The sequence below is a fragment of the Rhamphochromis sp. 'chilingali' genome, assembly GCF_963969265.1.
Source record: "Rhamphochromis sp. 'chilingali' genome assembly, chromosome: 7".
NCBI classification, from domain to species: domain Eukaryota; kingdom Metazoa; phylum Chordata; class Actinopteri; order Cichliformes; family Cichlidae; genus Rhamphochromis; species Rhamphochromis sp. 'chilingali'.
In genome coordinates this window covers 4,121,896-4,147,102 of record NC_137934.1, presented here as the reverse complement: position 1 = coordinate 4,147,102, position 25,207 = coordinate 4,121,896, and the positions used below count along the sequence as shown (strand labels likewise).

At 44.3% G+C, this 25,207-nt stretch overlaps 1 protein-coding gene across 7 annotated transcripts in view; it reads right to left on the bottom strand.

Moving 5' to 3' along the window:
• The window catches only part of sox5 (SRY-box transcription factor 5), a 116,772-nt gene that overhangs the window by 25,071 nt on the left and 66,494 nt on the right, over positions 1-25,207 (bottom strand). For 5 of the 7 annotated variants that reach the window (XM_080886207.1, XM_080886204.1, XM_080886205.1 and 2 more), the window contains exons 4-8: positions 21,024-21,110; positions 16,000-16,172; positions 14,610-14,678; positions 6,171-6,297; positions 2,534-2,619 (exon numbers count right to left, since the gene is read on the bottom strand). In XM_080886207.1, coding sequence (XP_080742333.1) covers positions 2,534-2,619; positions 6,171-6,297; positions 14,610-14,678; positions 16,000-16,172; positions 21,024-21,110 — 542 coding nt within the window. The remainder of the gene's footprint in view (positions 1-2,533; positions 2,620-6,170; positions 6,298-14,609; positions 14,679-15,999; positions 16,173-21,023; positions 21,111-25,207) is intronic. The other 2 variants (XM_080886206.1, XM_080886208.1) reach the window with 2 other exon arrangements.

Sequence of the window (25,207 nt, the reverse complement as noted above, 5' to 3'; positions counted from 1 at the left end):
AAATTGCCAGGTATACTAATTTAAGCAAACTGAACCAGCAAGGTACCAAATGCAGTTTTTGATCCTATATTGTATCAGTGGGTGTATATAATATACCACTTTCCCCAAAGTGAGTCAGTCAGATGTGCTGTGATACCAAAGTTAACGACCTAAACCGGATCAATAGTGCTTAAGATAAGAAAGGCTCTTTATGGACTGTCAAAAAAGCCCTTTAACTCCTTTTCAAATCAAAATGTATTGGATTTGAATTTAATTCAATTTGGACAACAAATATAGATTCTTCATATTGTTGAAGACTAAACCTTAGACCCCAGGCGCATGGGAAGTGTAGCATATGTGAGAAGCGTGTGTACAAACTGTAATCACTATGTTTGTGTGTGTGTGTGGTTCAAGTCCAGCCCACATGTTGAAATAACACACCCGTGGGCATGTCTGCATGTTCCCCTGAATGCACCTTAGTTTATTGTCCATTGTATCTGAAAATCTTTCATTTTCTGTCTTCATTTGTGTATGCGTGTCGGCTGAATGGGTTCACTCGTGTCTTCCCCGCCAAACCGCTGTGTTGCCGTGGCGACCCGGGGGCCGAGCTAACTGTCATGTCTCGTCTGGGCGACAGAAACACCTCCTTATCAAATGAGGGCGCAGAGACGATCCCAAAGGAAATCCATCCACATTGAGACATCTGTACTTGTGTTAGCCCTGGCAAATCCGTTTCTTTGTGACAAAGCCTTAATCTCAACGTGCGCCTGCGTTTGTGTGAGCGTGCATGTGGATGTGTATTTCTCTTGGAGGATTGGAAGAAAGAAATCTGACTGAGTGAGATGGGTTTTCCTTTTTTTTTTTTTTTTTGCACTTGTTGTGTTCTTTTGCCCCTCCCTGCTTGTGTGTGTGTGTCCGATTGCAAGGTGGACAAAGCTGTTCGACTGGAGATTTTGAGTGAGTCTGAACACAGTCGAACATATGGACAGCTAGATTGAGGCAGTGATAACAGACAGAGAAAATTATTCTGGGGCTAAACACAAACGTGTACACACACACACACACACACACACACACAGGCGCGCAAGCAATAATGAAATCAGTGACGACAGCGGGGTCCGTTCTCCATGATAGAGTTACACAGCTATTCTATTCTCCCTGTAGTGTCTAGCATATGGAGCTGCACGTTTTGGCTGACAGGTGCAAATATATTACACACCCTCTGTCTGACCTTTAACCCATATTTTCTCATCATTCCCCTTGTGTGTAAGTGAAAAGACGTGGAGAACTACATGAAAACATGTGTGTCAAATGCAGCTGTTTCTCTCAGATGTACACAGGTGGCCAAGTGTACTGAGGGTGAGCCCTGCACTAGTGCTTAATGTGTTTCAGACAGGCGAGTGAGAGGATGCCAGTGCAAGCTCTTAACCCCTCTGAGAGGGGGGCCCAAAGCCGACGTGGATCTCTGAGTTCTAGTCGTGTGAGGGCAGACAGTGGTCAAGATTACATAAGTGGCCGCCATAGGGGCACCTATTTTACATACACACAGAGGAAAAGCACGAATCTCATCCTCCTTTTAAGCTGGATAACAGATGTCAGCTTGTTTTCCCACCTGTGTTTTACCTTTCCTATTTAACTCTCTCTCATCTCTGCCCTGCTTTCCACAGAGTCCCCTGAGGTGCATGTAGATGTAAGCTGCCCCTTAAATCCTGGGTTCAACTTTGTCATAGTTTCCTTTGTTTGGTCAACATCTCCGAAACAGATAAAATGAAGAATGATTGATTGAAGAATGATTTAATGCTTTGACTTCTGGTTTGTGATGCGAAAAGTTTTGGACACTTCATTTTAAAGGCATGCTTGAGTACAGTGATCCAAACCTATTCCTTAGGTTAGAAATATGACAATGACAAAGGATGAACTGAAGCTCTGCCATCACGTAATGTCGCATACTGCTGTTTCTGATGTCATTTAAAAAAAAAAAAAAAAAAAAAAAAAAAAAAGGTTAGAAATATCCCTCTTTTGGTTTATTCAGAGCCTTCGGTAAAGTCTGTGCTGTAAAGGGAGATTGAAATGTCTTCAGCATCACCCCCAAATTACCTCTGACAGCCAATCTGAATATTTCTGTGCTCTGCTCTCCATGCCGGCTCCCACTGAACTGCATCAACCACATTTGCTCCCTATCACAGGACAAAGCCGAGGGCTACGCTTACATTTGTCACATCTCTCTGTTTGTGTGTGCTTTTCTTTCCTGAGCGCTGATCATAAAGATCATGTTTTTGTGGGATCACTTTGGTGTCAACACTTTGGCTGAAAGTGACAGCTGCGCATCCCCCCCCTGTGGCTGTGTTTGTGGTCTTGTCTAGCTCAGTGAGCAGCAGAATGTGGTGTGAACACTGTCAGGGTTAGGGGAATTGTTCACAATGGCATCATCCCAGTGAGAAGAGAAACGTCTGTGATATATCTGAAGGTTTGTGGCTACTCCTGGAAGTCATTTTTATGTTTCTGGCCCCTACGTTTATTTCTGAGAGCTCAACTGTAGGTGCTACAGCCTTACCTGGAGCTGTAGGGGTCCCAGACCTGGTGTGGCGGCAGCAGCAGCAGCCATCGTTGTGGGGATGAGCTGGAGAGGGTAGGGGTCACCTGAAGACAAGAATCACATTTTTTCTATATAAAATGAAATATCAAATTAAAAACAATGACTGCTTTCGAGCACTTTACACACCAATGGCACCTTATCCTCAATTTCTCCACCTCCCCCCTGTTAGACTAGGATGGCTCTGTGACCCCTTCTCCACCCACGTCTCCATTTTCCTCCCCTATCAGCCTCCATCTCTCTTGTTCACTCTTTCCCCTCATCCTTTTGTTTTTCTCCTCCCTCTCATCCCGCTTTAGTCTCTTGCTCCCTCTCTCCTCTCCCCCATAAACCCTCTCTCCCACCACCACCACCGCTGCCACCTGAGTCCCTTTCTGCAGCTGTTAAAGCCATCCTTTGTGTCCGCTGCCGGTAAGGCCCTAATGAAAAGCCTGATTGTGTGTCCTCCTCCTTAATACCCCCTGACAAAGAGCAGTGAGGTGAAGGGATTCTGATAAAGCCGGCCCCAGCACCGTAATTAAGAGCCGCGACTGCCGATTGCTGTTCTCCGCTCTCCCTTTTTCCCCCTCAACTGTCTGTTCTCCTGCTTTGTGGACACAGCGCTGCTTTCACTGCTCCCCTCACTCTTCTCCTTTGCTTCTTTCCTTCTTGGTGCCTTCTTCACAAGTTACTCGCTACCTCTCCATTTTGTCTCTTCCTTTCCTTCATCCCTCTCTCGCCCTTCTGTCAGGAGTGATAAATCAAGAGATAGATGGATGAACAGGGCGGAAGAGATGACAGAAGCGAGGTGGAGAAAGAAAGGGGAGAAAGGGGCGAGTTTGGATTATTAGTTAGTAAGTGCAGATAGGCTGCACTGTAATTACTCAGAGAGAGAGAAAGAAAGAAAAAGAGGGACAGAAAGGTCAGAGATAACAGGAAAGAGAAGGTGGAGGGTGAGGGATAGCAGCGAGAGGAGCAGAAGGGAGAAAAGAAGAGGATACGGTGTTTAATTATGGTCATATTGTGCAAACATGCTGGTTGAAAGCTCCGATGTGTATTTGAACTTGCTCTCTAACTAAAGAGGAGTTGGTGGACGAGATCGGGCTTTTGTGCTGATATCTAATCCAGGAAACTTCTTTCATCTGAAGAAAACTCGAGAAGCTTCTCAGTGCTTGACCTTGCATTTCTGACCTGAACCTTGAGCACAGTGATCAGCCTCTTGGCTCTATCTGTTGTGTGTATTTGCCCGTGTACGTTTTGTGTCCTAGCTTGGCACAAGCCAGACTTTCCTTACAACATATTTTCCCATATATCTTCACTCTTAAAAATAACACACACAAAAAAGAAAAAAAGAGGGTGAAAGCAAAGCTGAGACATTCCTTTGTCCAGTTGGGAAGGAGGGCAGGAGGGATTAAAGAATTATTTCAGGACTGTGTATTCTAGGAGATTGGTCTGTTCTCCTTGCTCCCTGGACAAACATGAGCCCAGTGGATATTTATGCTCCTCCTGGGGGTCGCTGTAACAAAAGGGAGAAGGACAGAGAAAAGCAAACATGTTGCTCTTGGCTCGGGGACAGCGACCTAGGCGGACGAGGCTGAGATTTCTCACTGACAAACAGACGAATGAGGGAGATGGATGAGGGCAAGTGATATATACAAAAACATTATCAGTGACACTTTGATGTTACAATTTTGCACATTTTTTATTTTTAAAGAGGTATTATAGAATCTTTCAACATGAAAGCAACAGTGAGACGATGCAGTTTTCTTACCATACAGAGTAAAGCTTTCTGTGTTACTTTGTTCGGAACAATTTCTCAAGTTACTCAGACTTAATTTTTGAAAAGAAAAACCTGTGTTTTGAACTTGGGATGTTTAGTTTAGTTTAAAACACCCTTTGAATCACTTTAGTCTCATCTCCAAATAACAAACAAATAAAACAGAGTTTGTCAAACTTTAGAGCGGGAAACAGCATATTTAGGCCAAAGTTTTAGGTTTTTCCTGTTTACTGTGAAAGTTAAAGATATAAAACATGGCCAAAATTTCAAATAACAAAGTGATCTCTTAGTATGAAGTTGCACACTCAGACATGTTTTGATCCATATGATATCATAAAGAGTAAACATTAGATCAAAGATCTTTGATATGGTCATCTCAGCCTCTCCTCCAGACTCAAGCACAGAAATGCCACCCAGCTTCTGCTCAAAGCTTCTGTTTGAAAGTGTGGGCCCATCTGGGTTTAAGGAAGAAAATCTAAACTGGCACGTTTCAGACTGTGGATGAATTGAGGGGCAGCGTCAAGGTTTAGTATCAGATTAAAGAAGAGTATTTTGAACTGTTGTTCATGCAAAGCTACCCTAAAAATAGCTGGAATTAAGCTTCCAGCTTTTTTCAAAAAGTTACAACCATAAACGCAGGTATGTTTTGCACTTATTTATTCATTATCCTCCCTCGAAGACGCTAGCTGATTTCTTAAACTGCAGCGTGAAAAAAGACTGCGTTACTGTTCAAGTGCTTAAACAGGAGAGGCTTGGAATGCGCAGAAATCCATACTGTGCAAATAAAATGTATTCTTGTCTTCCAAACTGCGAAGCGCCGTGAGAATATGTCAGCGCACAATGCTACACATGTCCTATTTAGAGCTTCACCACCAAACTACATCGACTCACAACAACTTCGAAAGTTGCCAGAGAGTTTTCTCAGGGGCGGCTTGGCCTGCCGCAGTGTGCCAGTCCGGTTGAAGTTGGCTGAGGCAGTGAAAAGACAAGCCCACTACTTGACAGGGTATTTACGTGGGCAGTGGGCGTGGGTGAAGATGGCACTAATTAAAATGGAATGGACTTGTTTGGGAAGCTGTGAAACTCTAAGTGGGGTGGGGTGGGGGGGAGTATGCACGAGCCTGTGCACACACTTACATATTTGTGTCTGATTTGTGTGTGTGTGTGTGTTTGCAATTCCACAAAGCCATTTCTGGCTGTCTGGACGTGTGTGTGTGTGCGCGCGCGCGCGTGTGGGGGCTGCTTTGGAAACATGTTCTGGCTGCGTCCCGTGTTAATGTGAGGAGAACCTGGGGCAGGTCACATTACCACCCTCCCTCCCCCCCCTTCTGCTAACCCCCCCCACTGTGCATTTATTCTCAGCATCCCCTGGCAAGCACCAACCTCTCCTTTTTTCCTCTCTCTCTCCCCATCTCTGTGTGTGTCTCTCTCTCTCTCTATCATGGTAAACAACACATTGCCACACAGCCGGAGCGTGATAGCCAAAAAAAAAAAAAAAAAAATTCTGCAGGACACCTTCATTTTGTTGCTTTTATACATCAAAAAATAGACAAGACAAAAGGAAGGAGCCAAAAGGACTGAGTGAGAGAGGGAGAGAGAGATAAAGAGAGTGTAAACAGGAAGGGTGTATTTGGACTGGTTTTTCTATTAAGAGGGAGATGTTGTTATAGGGGCGAGCTCGTCTTTTGGGAAACAACCAGACTCCTTGTGTGGGAAAATGGTAGGACTCTACCTTGCTTGCTTGGTGAAAAACATGTGAAACATCACACATAAAAGCTACTCTGAAAGTTGCACCTATTCATGAATGTACAGCATGTGTGTGCGCGCACGGATGCCACTCACTGCAGCCAGGCTTGTAGTTGAAGCCAGGGGGCATTAGGAAGCCCTGCTGGGCCGCAGCTGCCGCAAGAGTTCGCTGGTCTGGGGGAAAGACAGGAATCATCAGTGGAGGGAGTTGGCCCTGGACCTGCTGATGAAGGAGGGGGAAGAACAAGGGGGGAGGAAAAGGGGGAAAAGAAAGGGAAATGAGAAGGCATAAACATTACGACCTGTCCATTTGTACAGCTCTTCATGTGTGCATGCACTGGGAGCGATATGAACAATGCTGAAAATAAAGGTGTGTTTGCACAGTGACACAATCAAATGCATTCATATACATACACTGTATGCATGTAATCAATGCGGAACACACGGCTGTAAAGAGAGCATCATGTCATTTCAAACACAAAAAGCCACGTCACGAGGACAGTTCACTAAACTCTAACAACAGCTGGCCTTTTCGTTTTATTTGGAAGACAGTGCTCTCTTCCCTTCTCCCTGCATCAAACCTCCCACCAACCAAAACACACAGACACAACGCTGTGTGCGCGCCTGTCGGCAGAGAGCCATACGACTTCATAAGGTTTCCAGGATTTTAAAAGGAGACGAAGGGAGAAAAAAAAAGAAAAAAGAAAAAGAAAAAGAAGCTCCTCCGATGGGTGACTTTGGCAGGGATGACAGGAGAGAGAGAGAAGGAGAGAGAAGTAGGAGACAGATGGTTGCACTAAACAGCGTTCTGCCAAAAACAACACACAAAGACTTGCGCGTGATGGACTGACTGACAGTTTGAGAGGAAAGATAGGAGAAGATAAGGCGAGGAAGACATGGAGGGTGGAAAAAGGTGGGAGAAGGAAGGAAATAATGGAGAGTTTCTACCTATAGCTAAGGTGTAACGCGAGATGAAGACAGCAAAGCATCCCAAAGCAAAGATGGTGAAATTGTTCTAAAAAAAGTCAGAATGTAAAAAAATAATGCGACAATCTTGCGTAATCCTCTGAGCCAGCCCTAGGACACATCTTGCCCTCTTTGTTGTTTTTATTCAGTAACGAGAAGCATACAGTTTGCCTTTTTTATTGGCCACCAGTTTTTTGAATATTAAATGGCAAGATTACAACAATGCTGCGCCCACACTGTACTCAAATAAAATTAGAAGTACAAGAAGCAGGTCTTGGAAGTGTAATATATTTAATTAACAATTTCACAGCTTCTGTCAATTTAACTATACCTTTAATGATGTCTTTTTCTGTTTTACAGTATAAACAGATTTCTGTCAGGACCACTACAGTCAAAAGGAAGATTGTTTTTTCCATCTGCAGTAATTTGTATTTGGCAGTATGCCTCTGTTCCGGGACCTCCCTGTGCATTTGTGGAAAGACTAAATTCAGGAGTAGCTCAGAACAGAATAGGCATCAGTGACGTAACAGATGTGACACTGACTGAGTTTAAAAAGGGATGAAAGGAGGTGAAGTTGGGTTCCACAGCGGCTTGCAGAGGCCACACCAACCAGGCTGATGATATGCAGCTTTCAAATATGCAAATACGATGCACAGAAAGCTATTAGCTGAGCCATCAGCTGATGTGACTGTCAATGAGAACAGCTGATCTGCCAGGGCTGCTGCCTCAGGCTGACTGTGAAACCTGCCAGAACTAATGCTATGTTCAATTTAAAAGAAAAAAAGCAAAGGAAAGACGGGCATCCTGAAGTTTCCATGTTAAACTGTGAGGCTTCCCCGCTTAAATCAAATCCCTGATAATGTCTTAAGGCCCATGACCTGCACATGTCTGGTTGCAAAGCACTTTGCTCCCTCTTTGCAACTAATCTCTCTTCCTCTTCTTCTGTCACTCTTATTTTGCCAGGAGACCAGAGAAGGTAATGGCTGAATAGGATAATGGGTGAGTAAAAGCTGACTGATGTGGAAAATTGATCTGGAATGAAGGAAATGGCTGCACAATCATAAAGAATGGTGGTGGTGCCACGGTACAATCGGGTAATGTCTCAGCAATGTGAGCCCTTTAAGTGGTTAGTGTTTGAGACAGGTAAATAGAAAAAAAGAGAGAGAGAGTGGCTGTCGCTCAGTATCAACAGTGATTTTACAGTGTACTGTAAATTCCTGTGCGTGTGTGTGTGTGTGTGTTTCTGTGTCTCCTCCTCATCCCCCTCCTCCCGCTCCTGTGTGTGTCGGCACGCGGCAGCCAGCAGCACTGTAATCAAACTATCACAGCGCAGCTCCTCTTCCCCCCTTACACCAAAAACAATAATTACTCCACCATTTTGGTTAACCATAAACCGTCGTGCCGCCTGCGACGCACGATCAGAAGGGGGAGGCGTTCCAGAGCGACGCTCGGACAGGACCCCTGCGGGGACGAATCACAGACAGAACAGTTCTGCTTTGCCTTTCAGGCCTAATTGGACATATGCTGGAGTAGAGCTGGCTAGAAATGCTGTAATATACCGGAGGGAGGAGAGGGAAGGAGAGCAGAGGAGCAGAGTAAGATAAGTTTGAGGCAGATGTAGCACATATATACTATACATACACACACTAGTATATCTATATTGTGTGACTCAGTGTCTGCACATGACTTTGCTTCTTTCTTTGCCAATGAAAACGCCAGAGAAAAGCTACCTTCTCCTCTATATCATCCCCTCCTTTTCTAAATCTCAGAACAATATGCCTGCATACAATAGGCAGACATTAATCAGCCTACAGAACTGTTGCGCATTATGTACAGTATGAGTCATCACAATGGGATAAGAAGATCAGGAGGAAGAAGAACAAAGGGATGAGAAACAGAGACAAGAGTGAGATGGGGAATGGTTTATAGAGAACAATTCCCATACATAGGTTGCTCTCATAGTAGCTGAGTTAGTGTAACAGCTGCTGAGCCGATCAGTAGCAGCAATCGCCTAACGTGCTCACTGACACTCACACTTATCGACTTTCATAAGCCACACAAAGCAGGAAACGTGGGTCGCAGCAAGTTGAGCGAGGGACTCAAACACTGAGAGTGTGTTTGTTTGTGGAGTGGCTATCACATAATACAGAGGATCAATCACTCTGATACTGTAGGAGCTTTCTTTCCCATTTAATATTGAATATACAATAATGCCTTAAAGCAACTCACGAGCTCTGCCTTGTGATCACGCCGTAAACTTTGAAACCAACAAGAAGAAGAGGGAGGGAGAGTGCTATAAAAATCAGAGACAAAGATGAGCTGACAGAAGGAAAAAAAGAAAAGCGGGAGAAAGTAAGAGTAGGAGAAAGGGAGAGCAAGGCTGGATCTATCAGACAATCTCCAGATCTCACATAAAGGAAAAGGCACATCTTAAACAGCAGGAGCTTTGGGAATAAAGCGCTCCTCAGCTTCTCTTTCACATCAGGCCCAAAGCGAACATGAAAACCTACAATACCCACACCCACACAAATCTTCACACTGCTACTGCTGACGTGGAGAATAAGAGGCGCTGCCGCTTTCATCTGCAAACCCCACCTCCACACCCAAAACAGAAACCTGAAACGAAACCGGATCTGAAAAATGCCTCTAATCAGTGAAAGCTAAATGCAAAACAAAGAAAAAAATTACTCTAAGCAGAAGAAGAAGAAGGGAAAAAAAAAATCACATATATTAAGAACAAGTGTGAAACTTTTTCTCGAGAAATTTCACAGGGGCAAAGGGGACGGAAAGAGAGAGAGAAGTTGACAATTCACCCTGGCGAGACAACTTCTCAGGAAATAAACAGCAGATAGAGAGAACAGAATGAACAAGAGAGGGAGAACGAGTGAGAGGAAGAGAGACGGAGAGGGGAGCAAGAGTTGGATAATTGGCAGCGAGTCGAGGCTGCGTTCACCACGCGCCAGGCGGCACAGCTTGAACTTAAAGCGCCGCTGCGGCATAATGAAGATGTGGCCGCTAATTAACATATGGGGTGCGAAACAGGTTGGTTGGCACGCGCTGCGCTAAAAACTCCAAGGTAAAGTTATTATTGGGGAGTAATTAGCTCTATGAAGTTAATGCGCCGAACAATAGCTGCCAGCGCCGCACAATATGGCTCGCATCTGAGCGCGCGAAAAAATAGCCCTCGCTAAAGTGCGAGTCCCACAGCTAAAATCTGTTGGCGACCATATGCTCCGGCAATTAATGCAAGACCTGTATGACCTATTGCTGAAGAGGGGATGTGCGAGCGATAGAACCAATAATTAATTTGGAGAGAGAGAGCGAGACCGAGAGAGAGAGAGAGGGAGCTGGCTTTTAATATTAGTCCATTAACTTTCTATGGACAGTGGGCTATTAGGCCAGTGTGCTGTGAATGTAGGGGCATGGTTCAGGTGGCAGTGCCACTGCAGGATGCACACACAGGTATATCTGTGCCTGAGAAAGCGTGTGTGTGTGTGTGTGTGAGAGAGAGAGCGAGAGGGTGGGCCTCAGTGGGAAAGGCTGTTTGGTTGCAGTCCAGTTTATTAGTGCATACGTGTGTGTGCATGCTGACACACACTGTGTAAGGAAAACACAAATTACACTGGCTGCGGTGTAATGGGGGTGATTAAATAATTACACAGCCAATTGGGTTAGCTGCTCCTATGCAAAGACTACAGAGGTGCTCCTGTGTTACGTTCATGGTCTGCACCGTGTGCGTGGAAATCAATAAATGTTTTTCAATGTTTTTGTCTGCCTCTTCCCAACAATGAAAAACACAGATAGAGACAGGAGTTTGTGCTTGTGATTGCATCAGGTATTACACTTAGCTTTGTGTATGTGAGATAGAGTTACCAGTGTAGGATGGCCTTAATAGAGACCTTGTTAGCTGCTGTCGCCGCCAATTCTGGGCTCTCTTAAACCAGTCAAAGCATCAGGTGGCTTTACTCATTTTCTGATTTTTTTTCTCCTTTCTCTCACTCTGCTCTGCTGCCTTTGACCTATAGCAGTAGTGATTCTTGATGAGATTAAAGACAGCACACAGGGGCAGCGCTACAGGAGCAGACACAGTTGAAAGTGTGTGTGTGAGTGCTTTGCATGAGTGAGTTTTGATTCATTAGGCAGGCCACACTTGTGTTCTCTCATCCCTCTGTTTCAATATATATTGTGCATTTGTGTCTGGCAATTCTATAAAAATGTGTGCGTGTTCTCAAGGTAAGCCCTGAGCCTCACGGCAGGTGAGCTGCTTTCATCCCTGTCGCGCTTCCTCGCACGGCAGCAACAGTCGTCCCCGGCAAACACCGGGGGGAGCCTCGGAGACAAGACGTTTAATTAGAATGAGACGAGACGAGAAGGAAAGTAAAGGGAAGTTTGAGAAAATGTGCTCACCCCTTCAAGCTTAACAAGAAGGCCCCTAGCAGGGGGTAGGAAAGTGTGTGTGCATGTGTTTTTGTGTGTCTTGTACGTCCTTATGTTCACACATGTTCCTGTTTTGGAATTTCTGTGTGGACAAGTTAGACTGAACCCTTGGAATGAACACAAAGTTTTATAACATAAAGGGTGTTTTTCAAGGTCTCTGCTTAACCAGAGGGAAAGGTTTCGTCATGTTTGGGGTTTTGGTGTAGGATTATGGCAAAGTTAGAGATAACGTACGGTCAGGACTTCAATTAAAGGTTAGGTTTAGACGGTTTATCACAATAAAAGTAAGGGTTACATCCAGGGAAGATTGAGGATTAGGACAGTGTATGACAGCTCACTCAAAAGTAAAACAATGTGAATGTGAGGGAGAGTGTGTGTGTATGTAGTGGATGATTAAAATTAATGGATTGTAAGTGATGCTAAATCATGGATCATTTCAGGTAGAATCAATTAGAGTGAGAAGACAGCCAATCACCGACTTGTGAAGACTAATGAGCGTCTACACAATGAAGGTGCACATGTGCGTGTGCTGCTCCTACTGTATGCCATTAGCCTCTGCTGCTGTTATGCCCGTCTGTGCAAATGAACTTTCTTACACCGCATTCGGCGAGTGCTGCTGGCCTAAATAGCGAAAGCTAACACGCATATCGCTAGCCTGAGAGGGAAAAAAAGAGAAAAGAAAGCAGACACAAGGACAATAAATAATTTGTCCTCTTTTCATGAAGGATGTGTGTCACTCTCCTCTCTTTTTCATGAGCTTGATTATTCGTTTCATTTCATCACCTCTTCCAAGTGGACGGTTGAAAGCATTCTTCACAGGCCTTTGGGGGTTCAAGTCTAACAAAGCCAAGGACGGAGACACACAAACACAAACACACACACACACACACACACACACACACACACACACACACACACACACACACACACACACACACGAAGGGACAGCTGAACTCAGCCTTGTTAGGGGGAAATGCAATCACAAGGGGCTTATCATACAGACACAAAACACACATACACGTACATACACACCCGAACACACTGAACCTGGTGCCCTCTCTCTGGCAGGCCATTGTATTGTGGGATTGTGTGGACAATCTCTTCATGAATGATTAAGCAGTGTATTTCTCAACCAAGTCTTTGATGACGAGTGTGTGTTTGATCATCGAGCGAGTGTGCAGCACTCTCCACGACCGCTTGTGATATGTGTGAACGGGCAAGGGAAGGCGTATATTTTGGATGTTTGTCCGTGTATTCGCATACTTTGTTGTGTGCAACATATATGTGGATGTCTAAGTGTTTTGAGCTGCTGTGATGAGCGCCTGTTGATTGTGTGTCTCTCTTAACGAGGCTGCCTACAGCTGCCCCTGCTTGTGAGAAACTATTGTTGGGCCCGTTCAATGGAGAGACGCTTGTTTGGGAAAAGGTTGCAAAGTCATGGGAAAAGAGAGCTTTGTCTCGGCGGGGTCGTGAGGGAGTGAATCATGAGCGGACGTGTTTATGGCTTCACACACACAGCTGTAGTGCGCGCGCACACACACACACACAAGCGCATGGGTTAAGAAACGAACGCATGGAGAAGGCACAGAGAACTCCTCAGACGCAAACATGTGCTCGCTTTTTTTGTCAGAGAGACAAAACGCGGACAATTAAGAATTTAATTCGCATAAAGCAAATAAACACAGCTGCTTTACACAGTATCGTGGACACACACAGACACACGTCCTACACACATGCTATCACAAGGTTTCTTATCACACAAACCGTGTATGGCTAAACTCTCAGGGGAAAGGGAGTGTGTGTGTGTATGTGTGTGTGTGCGCTTTCTTGGACAGGGTGTCTCTTTATGATACAAAGCCCAGCTTTCTCAGCTTAAAATTCAGTGTCATCTGCCTTTACAAAGGGCTGGGCTATTCGTTCCAAGCCACCTGGACCAAAATAGAGGCTCCAGTGTATGGACCCAAAAGTACAATACTTCCATTTTTAAGTGTTACATATATAAACCCACCCATTTTCTCAAGCCGAGGACCAGGCTCACATTCAAAAGGGACTTTTAATTTGAATTACTTTGCAGTTTTATTTGACTTTACTGGCTATTTAACATTCACTTTTATACACCACATGATAAGATTTGGCCATTACTAAATAAAGGCCTATTGATTTTGCATTTCATAGGATTCGGTGGTGATGAAAGTCCCTTACAAATCTCCTTTGAAGCGAGAACATAAACAAGTATCTCATACAACAACCACCCAACTCAAAAATATCACGCAATATTAATCACATCTACAACTGAAACGTTTATTTATTTATTTTTTAAACACAGGGTACTACTTGGCCTGCAGTATGAGAGTGTGAGGATTCTTATTTTATTATTATTATTTTGCAGTGTTAAGAGTGTTTCTGGCATCAACCTCTGTTCAAAAGGGGAAAAAAGTGTGAGTCGTAGCAACCAGGTTAATCAGGTAGGGGCTTAGCTACGCACAAAAAGAGCAAGGATGCCATATTGGACAGTATAGTTTCTATGGGTTTGCAGTCGTACAAAAATCAACAATGTGGAACTTTCCTGCAGAGCTGTGCCGAGGTGGGTGTGTTTATTTGTACTTTAGAACGTAACAGCCTTGAAATAATCAGAAAATAAGGTTTTACTTGTCTGAGTCTCTCTTTCACACTTGCTACCATTATCTAGGTTGATTAGCTGGTGCTGTATTCCTTTAACAGTCACTCTCAGACACAATGGAATAAACATCAGAAAAGTGGACTTCACCGACAGTGTGACAAGCAAGTTGGATTTATGTAATAATCACTTAAACCGCACATACTGCCAACAGAGTACTTTTGATTTTTCCAAGCAGACCGACCTATTTTTAAGTGATTACACAGGTTTTGTATGAGTGTATGTTAGAGGAGGAGGGGTCACCATTATAAGTCAACGTTGATTCAGGCCCCAAATGCTGATGGCTGAGCATAGAAAAGCTGCAACAATCACAATCACAAAATTGCTATTGTGGGTGATGCCGACACGCGCGCAGACATACTCGCACGCTCACACAAACCCAACACACAAAGGGCACATACACAAACATGCGCGCACATCATATGGATGGCCATGCAGACACAAGCTGGCCTCACCTGGATTTGTTGCTGCAGGAGGTTGATTTTGTGTTGCTGCTGTAGAAGCTGCTGCTGTTGCCGGGCAATCTGTGGACAGAGCACACCATGCGCTTTTAGAACTGCATACAAAGTGCATGCGTGTGCGTTCGTGTGTGCAGAGCCTGTGGGAGATGCGACACATCTGCAGGTCTCTGATGCCCCAGTTGCACGACAGAGGGTCAGTGCCCTGGTATGAAATATTAAAAAGCTCATTTCATATGGACTCAACACCGACCCACTTACTGACATGCTGACAACTGACTGCTTTTGATATACTGATGTTAGCTGAAAAATAATGAGCACACAATTTTTAACAGTTAGCCTCATAGGATAATTTAAAGCTGCTTGCTTTCACTTATGTGACTGCGTCTTTTATTTAACTAGGAAAGAATTACACAATTATGTGAAATTTGGCTTCTACAATCCTAGAAAACAGACAAAAATACAAATACTTTTGTTCTTGAAAGGTAATTTTTCACTTTCTTTACCTTTAACTTTTGTTTTGCATTCAAAACAATGCTTTCAATGAAACACAACAGCTACAGCGAAAACATAAGTAACTTTTGAGCTGAAACTCCAGCAACTCCTAAAAAGAAATGGAGAAACACAAGAATTCACATAGAGTACAGTCTTCATAATGTCAGAGTCATGCACTGTGTGCTGGTGCAGGATGAAGCCAGGAGCACTGTAATGCATTGTGTTTGTCACAGGTGATTTGTCCTTACAGCTGTATTTCTGTGTGTGTGTGTGTGTGTGTGTGTGTGTGTGTGTGTGTGTGTGTGTGTGTGTGTGTGTGTGTGTGTGTGTGTGTGTGTGTGTGTGTGTGTGTGTGTGTGTGTGTGTGTGGGCCCATCCTTCTCTTTGTAAAACCAAGCCTTCCAGGAGCAAAAAAGCATGGCAAAAAAAGGGAAACCCTTCTCTATGCAAATACCTGGCAGACTCTCGCCTGGGAGCTGGGAGTGTGTGCATGTCTCTTCTACATCCGCTCCAACACTACATACCCTCAGCTGATTCCTGTGTAATGTCCTTGTGTTTAAGCTGCCAAAGGCGCATGTCTCTGGCTGCTTGAGCGCTGCATGAGATGTGTGTGTGTGTGTGGAAGAAAGAGCGTGCAGGGGACAGAAAATCCTGTGATTTGTTGCTTTTCAAATCCACCTTCTGTTGTAGACCTATAAGATGCATTTTAAACAGTACTGACCTTTGAAGTTTACATTTTGCAATGCGATCAATCAAACAATGTGCTCCATATACCAAGTAATGGAGACTGAATGGCTTGTTAGTATGGACATTTTTTTTTCTTTTTGCAGCATAGGCATGGAGTAAACGCCATTTCCAAATGAGGCCCTTCACATGCACCGTGCTCCTATACCTGATCCTGCTGCTGCTTGGCGAGCTCCATCTGCTGCCTCTGCTTCTCCATCTGTGAGGCGGCCAGCTTCTTCTGCTCCTCATGGGCCGCCAAGAGCTGCTCCCTCAGGCTGCTCAACTGGCCAATCATGCCCATGAGTTGGCGCTCTTTCTCCGCCAGGCTGTCTGGGGTACCTAAAGGGCAAGAGTGAAGAAGGGGGGGCAACAGAGGTCAAAGGTGATATGAAATAAGCAGTACTCTGCTAAGGTTACCCCGTGCTTTTTGAAATTCCACTTCCAGTTTTTAGACTTGATATTTCCTTTGTTAAATTAAAAACAGGCTGGTTACAGCTGGATGAGTCCGAGCACCTCAAATATTAAAATTAACCCTGTAGTTTACTGTTTTTTTTTTTTTTCAGTTTTTGTAAATTAAAATGGCTATACAAAGGATGGCATGAATCATTGGGGTTGAAGTCAGGGTCAGAGAAACCAAAAAGAAAAAACAGAGCAAAGCTATCCATGACTTGTTAGCTGACTTAATATATGACTGGTTAGGGGCTTTGAATGGTAGAAGGGGGCATGTCAAAGGAAGATGGGTAAAGTGCCGTTTGTGTGCAGCAGGGTTGTAAAACCAGATGTTGACTCATTCTCCTGGGCACAGAAGGCCAGCAGTGATTAATCAAGCCACATCCATCACCACTTTTATTGCCGTATTGAAATAAAGAAAATAAAGCTGGCTGAGGAAGTATTTGTAAACAGGCAAAATGTGGTGGGAAGAAGAGGCAAAGCAAATGTAATGTCTGAGCCAGAATCGTACGTTTACCAAACAAAACGAATCTTCAGCCAGGTTTGCAAATTGACATTCTTCACTAAAACTTAAAGTACAATCAATATTTATCCGATTGGTGCTGAAATATGGATAAATTTGGAAGTGCTCCGTAGCAGTATTGAGTTGTATTTTTTTTCCTATGAGTGTGCTTGTGAGAAAAAGAGAAGGAAAAGAGAGAGAAGGAGAGTGTGTCTGGTCTGTGTTTACCCTGCAGTCAGCCAACCTCCTGCTCACATTTAGCATGGCCTGACCTTTGACTCCTTAGATCCTGACATACCAGCTCCATTACAAACACACATACACACACATGCGCGCGCTTCCACACAAGGCCTAAATCATTCAACAGGATGTAGTTAGAGAGAGGCACACGGAGGCAAAATCAGTATGTGTGTGCGCCCATGTCTGGTCATATATATTGATGTTTGCCTACATGCCTTTGTTGTGTGTGTGTGTGTGTGTGTGTGTGTGTGTGTGTGTGTGTGTGTGTGTGTGTGTGTGTGTGTGTGTGGAACAGCACAATCCCCCATTGTTCTTCAGCTGCTACCTTTAACAGGGCCACATTCCTGCACCAGTCAAACCAGATGAGGACAAGAAAAGAGGGAGAAAGAGAAGGAAGAGAAGGAAACGGAAGAAAAGAAAGAGAAGCACAGCAGGGGATGAAAGAGGGGAGCCAGAAGACGAGATCTGTGTCGGGGGGGGGGACGTAGGCCATGTCTGCTGACCTGGCCTTTGACCGCTCGGGAAGGTGAGAGCCATCCATTTGTCTTCCCCTGTTGGTAGCTGCCGCCTCACCCACCGCCACCCCCACTGCACCCACCGACACCCCCTTTCCCCCCCTTCTCCCTCACTTCCCCCCGCGCTCCATCCATCCGCCAACAATGAACAATAAAGGCAACTGTCGGGAGCACTGGCCGCTGGAAAAATAAACACGCCGCTGTCCTAACTCACAGACTCACCTTTGTAGAGCCAGAATGTATATGTGTGTGTGTGTGTAGCCAAAACTGACCAAGACAAGAAAGAGCCTTGTGTTACAAACGTTGGCATGTTCAAACGGAGGGGTGAAGGGGTGTGAAGGAAGGGGAGAAAAAAGAAAAAGAAAAAAAGAGGCTAAGAGGGGGGTTGCAAAGGTGAAAGGATGGATCAAAGGAGGCTTTTTATTGTAGGGCTTTCTTGTTAGGGTTAGCCTCCCTCTGCACACACACCCACACATATAGAAAATTGGTTCCAAACAGTGAGCGCGTGCGCGCCGATGTGAACGGACATTCTTCGAACCAGGAGCCTGGAAGACGGTCCTCGTTCTTTTTCTGCAAGCTGTTTCCAGCTCCCCTCTAAGGCCGGGGAAAACGACACGCTCAGTAACTGAGACGAGATGTCGAAAATCTCCAACGCCGACATGAGGCGCCCCCGTCTTTTGCTTCTCATTTCTTCCCATTCACACTTTGAGAATTTCTGTGGTCACCCCATAAATCAGCTCGCGTTGCCTTGTTTCTTCAGCTGCTGCGAGGCAGGCAGGTGGATCGATAACTGGTTTCCTCCATTGGTTTACACACATTTCTCCTTAGGCTGATTGCCGCGGCCTGAGCTTACCTACAAACTCCCCGAATCGACACCAACTCTCTCCCTTTTCGCTCTCTCTCACACACGCACACACTCGTGCGCAGGGTAATTAACCAATTTGTAACAATGTAATACTTGTCACTGTGTTCGGTGCTAATTAATGACCCCGGCTGCACTGATAACTCCCCCTGGGTAAGTAAGGAGGAGTGGGGATGAGATGGCCAGGGAGGGAGGGAGAAAGAAGAGGAGGAAATGGATTATAGATGTGAAGTAGAATAAGAGAATGCAGAACATATGCAAAGAAGTATATTTACTTGGACACAAGAACTTAATTTCTCTGAATAATCAATTTAGTTGATATCATCAAGTCAATACTAAGGTGAGAAATTAAGGTACTTAACATGGTGGGTGTTTTGTGGTAGTTTGTAGTAATAAAAACCAGAAGAATTGGTTATCCTAATAAAGTTACTTATAGTCAGACCTTTCTATTGCATTTATTGTTTATTTAAAGATAAATGAGGAGTTTAAAATGCACATAGTAAGTACATTATTAGGAATACCACTGTTGCTCCTGCTAGCTGTGTGTGTACCTGCCTGATCCTGTTTGCCTAATTTGTTTTAGGAAGACCAGTCAACAATTACCTTCTCCTGACCGGTCAGTGGAACCAAGTGAAACTCCTCCAACTCTCTTGCTCTCTCTCAGCCAGCATCCTCTCCCCACACAATATTAGCTGTTCCTTTTAATTGTCGTAATGACTTTAAACCTGGTTTTGTCTCATTCTGTATGGGTGGTGTACAGAATGAACCTAAAGTACCTAGATGGTCATATTAAACCAGAGTAAAGACAATAAAGATAACAAGGTCAGTGAATAAGTAATCTTTATGAGCCAAAAGCTTAGGTTTAGCCCTCCTCCAGAAGCTGTGTTTCAGGCAGTGTTTCTATTCTTCAGCCAAAGGAAGAGGATACCTCGGGTATCTAATCTCAGAGTCCAGAAGCCTAAACTACCTGGTGTTTGCGAGGGTCAGCCAATCACAGAAAAATGGCTTCAAGTACAAAGCTACTATTTAAGACTATAAATGGCACCAGTTTATTTTCTTTTTGTTGCTTTTCTCTTCCTTTCTTTTGAGCAGCTAAGCAAAGCGATCATTTCACACTTTGGAACTTTGGAACTAGACTTTACAGTGTCTTTTCACACAACTTTATTGTAAAAAGGAATGCAGTGTAGAGATAAATATTTAGCAGAGATTTCAAGCAGAAGTAAAAAAGAAAAAGCAAACAGCTGTACAAAGATTATCCCCCCCCCCCCCCCCCCCCCCCAAAAAAAAAGAGATTGGTGCAGCTTTAAAAGTCTCTTGTATGGGGTTTAAGCATTTCCCCTCATATAAACGTAATGATGAATAAAAATGTTATCCAGATTTCAAGCAATTGTTCTCATCTGTGCTGTCACTTTTTAGTGTGGGGGAGCGACGTTAATAGCATAACACCGTGGGGAGATTTATTCCAGGACTATGAGTTCCATAATTGTGTGTATGTGTATCGCTATGTGAACCGCATGGGGCCTTTTTACCAATGTTTCTTCTCAATAAAGCCAACGGAGCAGGAGGCAGTGGCTCACTTTGTTCCCCACAAAATGCTCTTCAATGGAATTCGATGGGGGCAAAAAAAAAAAAAAAAAAAAAAAAAAAAAAAAAATCAAGAGATGCGCTGACAGTGTGAGAGCAATGTGTGCGCTCACCTACACACTGACGCTATTAAAGCAAACACTTTAGTATCTCCGCAGCTCTACCTTTTCTCACAGATTCTTATGTAAGACACGCACCGGCTTAACAGACACAAACGTGCATATGTGTGCTTCCGCTGCATGCACACACATTGCTCCCCAGCTGTTGGTGTGTGGTGCACCAAGCGGGACGCCCCTACACAGAAATGTCAGCGCGGCAGGGAGCTGGGAAAAGGAGGTTTGATCAATGGAGCCCTGCTCTCGATGGCCACACTGCTCCGCGAGGCTCTTTGATTACATATTGCTTTGCTTCCTAATGAAGCTCAATTACTGGAGGAGAACGACGGCTTTGCCCTGGAGTTACAGGGAATAATGGCCACAGTCTCTTCTGCCTCTCTTATATCTTTTCCCCTCTCTCGCTTTCGTTCTCGTTGATTCTTGCTCCTGCATATTCACAGCACAGCTCCACTTGTTCCCTTTTTGTATCCCCTGCTGCCCTCTGTCCTACTCCGCCTGTGTCGCTCTTGGGTGTTAAAGAGGGTTGTTGTGGATAAAATGGTCGATTAGCAGTGAATTAACAGCGAGCTGCGAGACTAGCAGAGACGCCATTAACTTTTTTTTTTTTTTTGACGCGCTGGTCATACGCACAAGATGAAGCAGGTGTCCTGGTTTAGTTCAGGACAGATCAAGTTCATTTAGGATCACTTCATCTGAATTCAGTTCATATTAGTTCATTTCAGGTCAACTTTAACCTGAGCTGTCATCTTTACAATATGGCCCCATCACTAGATGTCATACCTACCACGCTTTAGGCCTTTCTGCCTCATATATTTAATCTAACTCTAGATGTTTTACTCCCGCAATGGACATCGTCAGTGCCTCAATCAAGTTCACAGGGTTAAAGTCTTTAAGTTCTGGCATAATTTAGTTTTACCGTACCTTTAATTTCTCCGACGTGCCCTGAGCCCATGGCCAAAAGTTTATCCTTCCAGTCCTTTGACAACAGCCTCTCAATGCTGGGGGCCTCTGTTTAGGGGAGGATGAGGGGCGGGGGGGCAGGGGAGAGGGAGAGAGAGAGGGATTCAGATGGCTGGCCAACATGACAATAAAGCTCATTTAAAGTCCATTTGCTGTAATAAAGGCAGCAGCGGCTCAGCCTAATGGCCGCATCAGCAGGAGAGAGAGGGAGAGAAAGGCGGAAAGAGAGGAGCTGATAATCGAAAGAGAGGAAATCTGAAAAACAAAAACAAGTGAGCGAAAAAGGGAGAGAGCGAGGGAGCGCAACGCAAGATAAAGAGAGAGACAAGTGGAGGAGATGGGGGGAGAGAGAGAGAGACGAAAAAAGAGAGGCTTTTTTCCCTCTCACCTGCTGCTAGAGAATCATTAGCCCTGTGGGCCCTGAGACAAAGAGGGCCTTAATGCACCCGCCACAATGGACACATTATCAGCTAGTGCTTTGTTTTCAACACACACTCCACACAGACGCTTACAGGCGCACGCACATACACACACGCGCACAAACCACTACCTAAACACACACTCGCAGACTCACTAATTACAATCAAACTATGGTAACAGTTGTGCACACAAGTACACATACAGTGAGGTACACGGGTGAGTGTATACTTGGAAAGATCCAATCCTAAGATGTGTGCACATATAAGCACCGGAAAAAAACAAACGCGTACACAGATGTATGGCCATGAACCTCGAGTAGTCACAATGTTGGCTGTGATTGACGTGAACGAGAAGGAGAGAGGAGTGATCAGACAAAAGAGGGAGAAAGAAAGAGAGAGTACTTTATTTACTGGGAGCCATCTGCACTTGGGATGGGAGGCCTTCCTAAGGAGAGAGGTTTTACACTTTGAGTACGGAGATTAACCCTATCAGCCAATGCAAACACACACACACTTGAATGTGCTCATACAGTATATGTGGCTCCACACATAGATGTATACACACTTGCAAACGCTGACAGCAGGAAAAAAGTTTGTTTGTCCCCAGATTATTTTCCTTCCCCTATAATGACAAGACTGATTTAAGAAAAGTCTTAATCTCGCTGGTGTGAGACAGCCTGCATGCATAAACCCATACACATGCATACTGATGCACAAACACTCAGGTTTTCCACAGAGGAGAGGGGGGGGATGTCCGGTGTGTTGAGTTGAACAGCTTAGTGCATCTTTTCCTCTAAAAGAGACACGAATGTACACATATCTTCCACACTCAACAACAAATCAGAGTACACAAAAAAGCAGCACTTTGCCTAAACTTCTTTCTTTCCTTCTCATCCGTCTATTTCCCTTTCTGTCCACAGTGGAGTGTTGACAAACCACCTGGAGATTTAAAGGATTTAAACGACACCCGATCACCTGCAAACCTGCACGCAAGCCCCCCTCACATAATGACACACACTCAAAAAATAGAGCACATTAATTTCTGCTTCCCTCAAGGCCTGAATCAGGTCCTTTCCTCTGGCGTGGAGACGACAACATCCATGCCCTGCTGATTACAGTGAGCACACATTTGCAAAAAACACACACCTCGGGATCAACGCTGAACTTCGAGCCAAGTCCACTTCTCACTTTTTCCTGTTCGTCTTCCCACTGTCCTTGCCCTGTTCTGTCCTTGAGTCTTCAACGCTGCCACTTAACCAGTAAGACAGCAGCCCTAGTGCTTTCACTCAGAAGCCACTGTAGCCTTCAGGGAATCGGTTCACAGCAGGATGAAGGTAGGGCGAAGAGGAGGAGCACGAGTCGATAAAGAGTCTTTTGCAAAAACATGCATAGAAAGAGTAGAAGAAAGAGTGTGCTCCTGTGTCCCCCCCCACCCTCCACGACAGCTGTCTCACCATCACCCCAACAGGTGCTATTAGCCCCTGGCACTGCCTCTTTCTCTCTCTCCTTATTTTTCTCTGTCTCTCACTCCCCTCCCCCCAGCCCCCTCTCCCTCAACAATGACAGAGGCTTTTAAGCCAAAGAGCTTTGACAAGTGAGAGGGAACAACAAATGGCAGTGTCGCCTGTTCTCTTTCCATTGCACTCCCTCTCTGTCTCCATCTCCTAGTTATTATTTTTATTTATTAACAGGGCTGCAGCCATTGTCCCCAGTGACAGGCTGGGGCCACTTTAACTATTAATAAAAGCCAAGAGGCTCTTTCATTGTGCGGCGGATGGCAAAATGGGAGGAAATGGGCAGGAGGAGCTGAGAGGGAGAGAAAAGAGGGGATGAGAAGGAAAGAGGGGATGGCGTGCTGTATCTTTTAGTGGGATGTTGATTGATGTGAAGAGAAATGAACTAAGAGAAATGAACTTCCACTGTCACCCATGACAAACTGCAAAAATACACGCACACAGAAATAGAGGTCAAGAACCCACACATACATGTGCGAATCAGTTAAAATGATCTGTTTGAACCACAGACTGTAAAATAAAGATGGACATGGACTCTTTGACATCACTCATTGCTTTCTGGGCTTTGCATTTTGAAGCCACAATATTTGGGTGCTGTTTTGGTATCAGAAGTAACCATATTTGGATGAGAGGGTGGCGTGCCAAGTTATTGGCTTAGACTATCCAGCTACCTCTATAAACTGTATGAATGTAATGCAATGATGTTCTGTACCACACAGCAGGCTGTGTTATTTACTGCGTAATTCCATTTAAATTCTCCAAAAACCACAAACATCACAGAGACAGCTGAGAAGATCAATTCAGTGACTCAAATTAGTGGTGGTGACACCTGACAGACAGCAACAGACAACATTTGTCTGCATTGGTTAGCTGTTGTTCGACTGTTTGCTACTGTTAGAGAAACTTTCTTGAAGTGGAGAAAACATAGTTAGACTCTGACGCTTTTTAAATAAAGTCTCATACGATGTGCGAATTGAATGAAACTGTTTATAAGAAGTAAAGTGTCATTTTTAGAGCACTCGACATTAGCTATATATATATATAATGTTATATAATATGAGATATAATGTTAGCTTATAATCAACTGTTGTCGTTTAGCTGGTCCATTGTCAGTCCTCAATCCAGTTCAGGAGTTGAGGCTTGAGGTGAGGAGCAAGCTGTGTTGTCTCTTTCCTTCACATTTTCCCTTCTTCAGTGAAGAGGACCCCTTTTCAGCTTTTATCCTGTTTTCCTTCTCTCACCCCAACCGGTCGCAGCAGATGGCCCCGCCCCTCCCTGAGCCTGGTTCTGCCAGAGGTTTCTTCCTGTTAAAAGGGAGTTTTCCTTCCCACTGTCGCCGAAGTTCTTGCTCATAGGGGGTCATATGATTGTTGGGGTTTTCTCTGTATGTATTATTGTAGGGTCTACCTTACAATATAAAGCACCTTGAGGTGACTGTTGTTGTGATTTGGCGCTGTATAAATAAAATTGAATTGAATTGAAAAGCTGATCAAACATAGGTATGATCCTTCATATCTTGAGTTTGAAGGTGCAGACATGAATACGGGTTAACTTCTTTTCACCTTTGGTGTACTACATATGAGGCCATATGAGGTGGTATTTTGTTGTCCACTGTGTGTTCAAAATGGCGGGGCAACATGGCACCTTCCTCAAAATGACACACACTCCTATGTATTTTTAATAAGTTATAAGATTGCTTTCAGAGATATACACATCGTATACTAATCAATAAATCTTTATTAAATAACCTAAAAAAATGACCGACTGTGCCATTTATACTTAAACTTTAAGTGAAAGGCTTTTAACCATGGGAGACTGTGGGGATTAACGTGCTTTTGGAGCCATCCTAGTGGTCACTAAAGGAACTGCAGCCCCAAACTTCGTTTTTAAGCCCCAGAGGTTGCCGTTTGGTTTAGAAAGCCTGAAACTGTGACCTGTCTATGCATTATCTTCTTGTTCACTAGTTCATTAGAAGCAAATCGCTTGTTTTTGTCTTCCTTCTAAAAATATATATATAAATACGTCCACGGCTGATGTTCCACAACAACAAAAACAACTTGTCCAATACAAATCGGTTCTTGAAAGACTCTTTCCACCTCGTTCAGATTCAAGGATTTATTTCCTTCAGCTCAGCATATGGAAATGCACTTAATTCACTCTTCATGTTCCATAATGTTTTAAGAAGTCTTTTTTTTTTTAAATAAAATCTGCT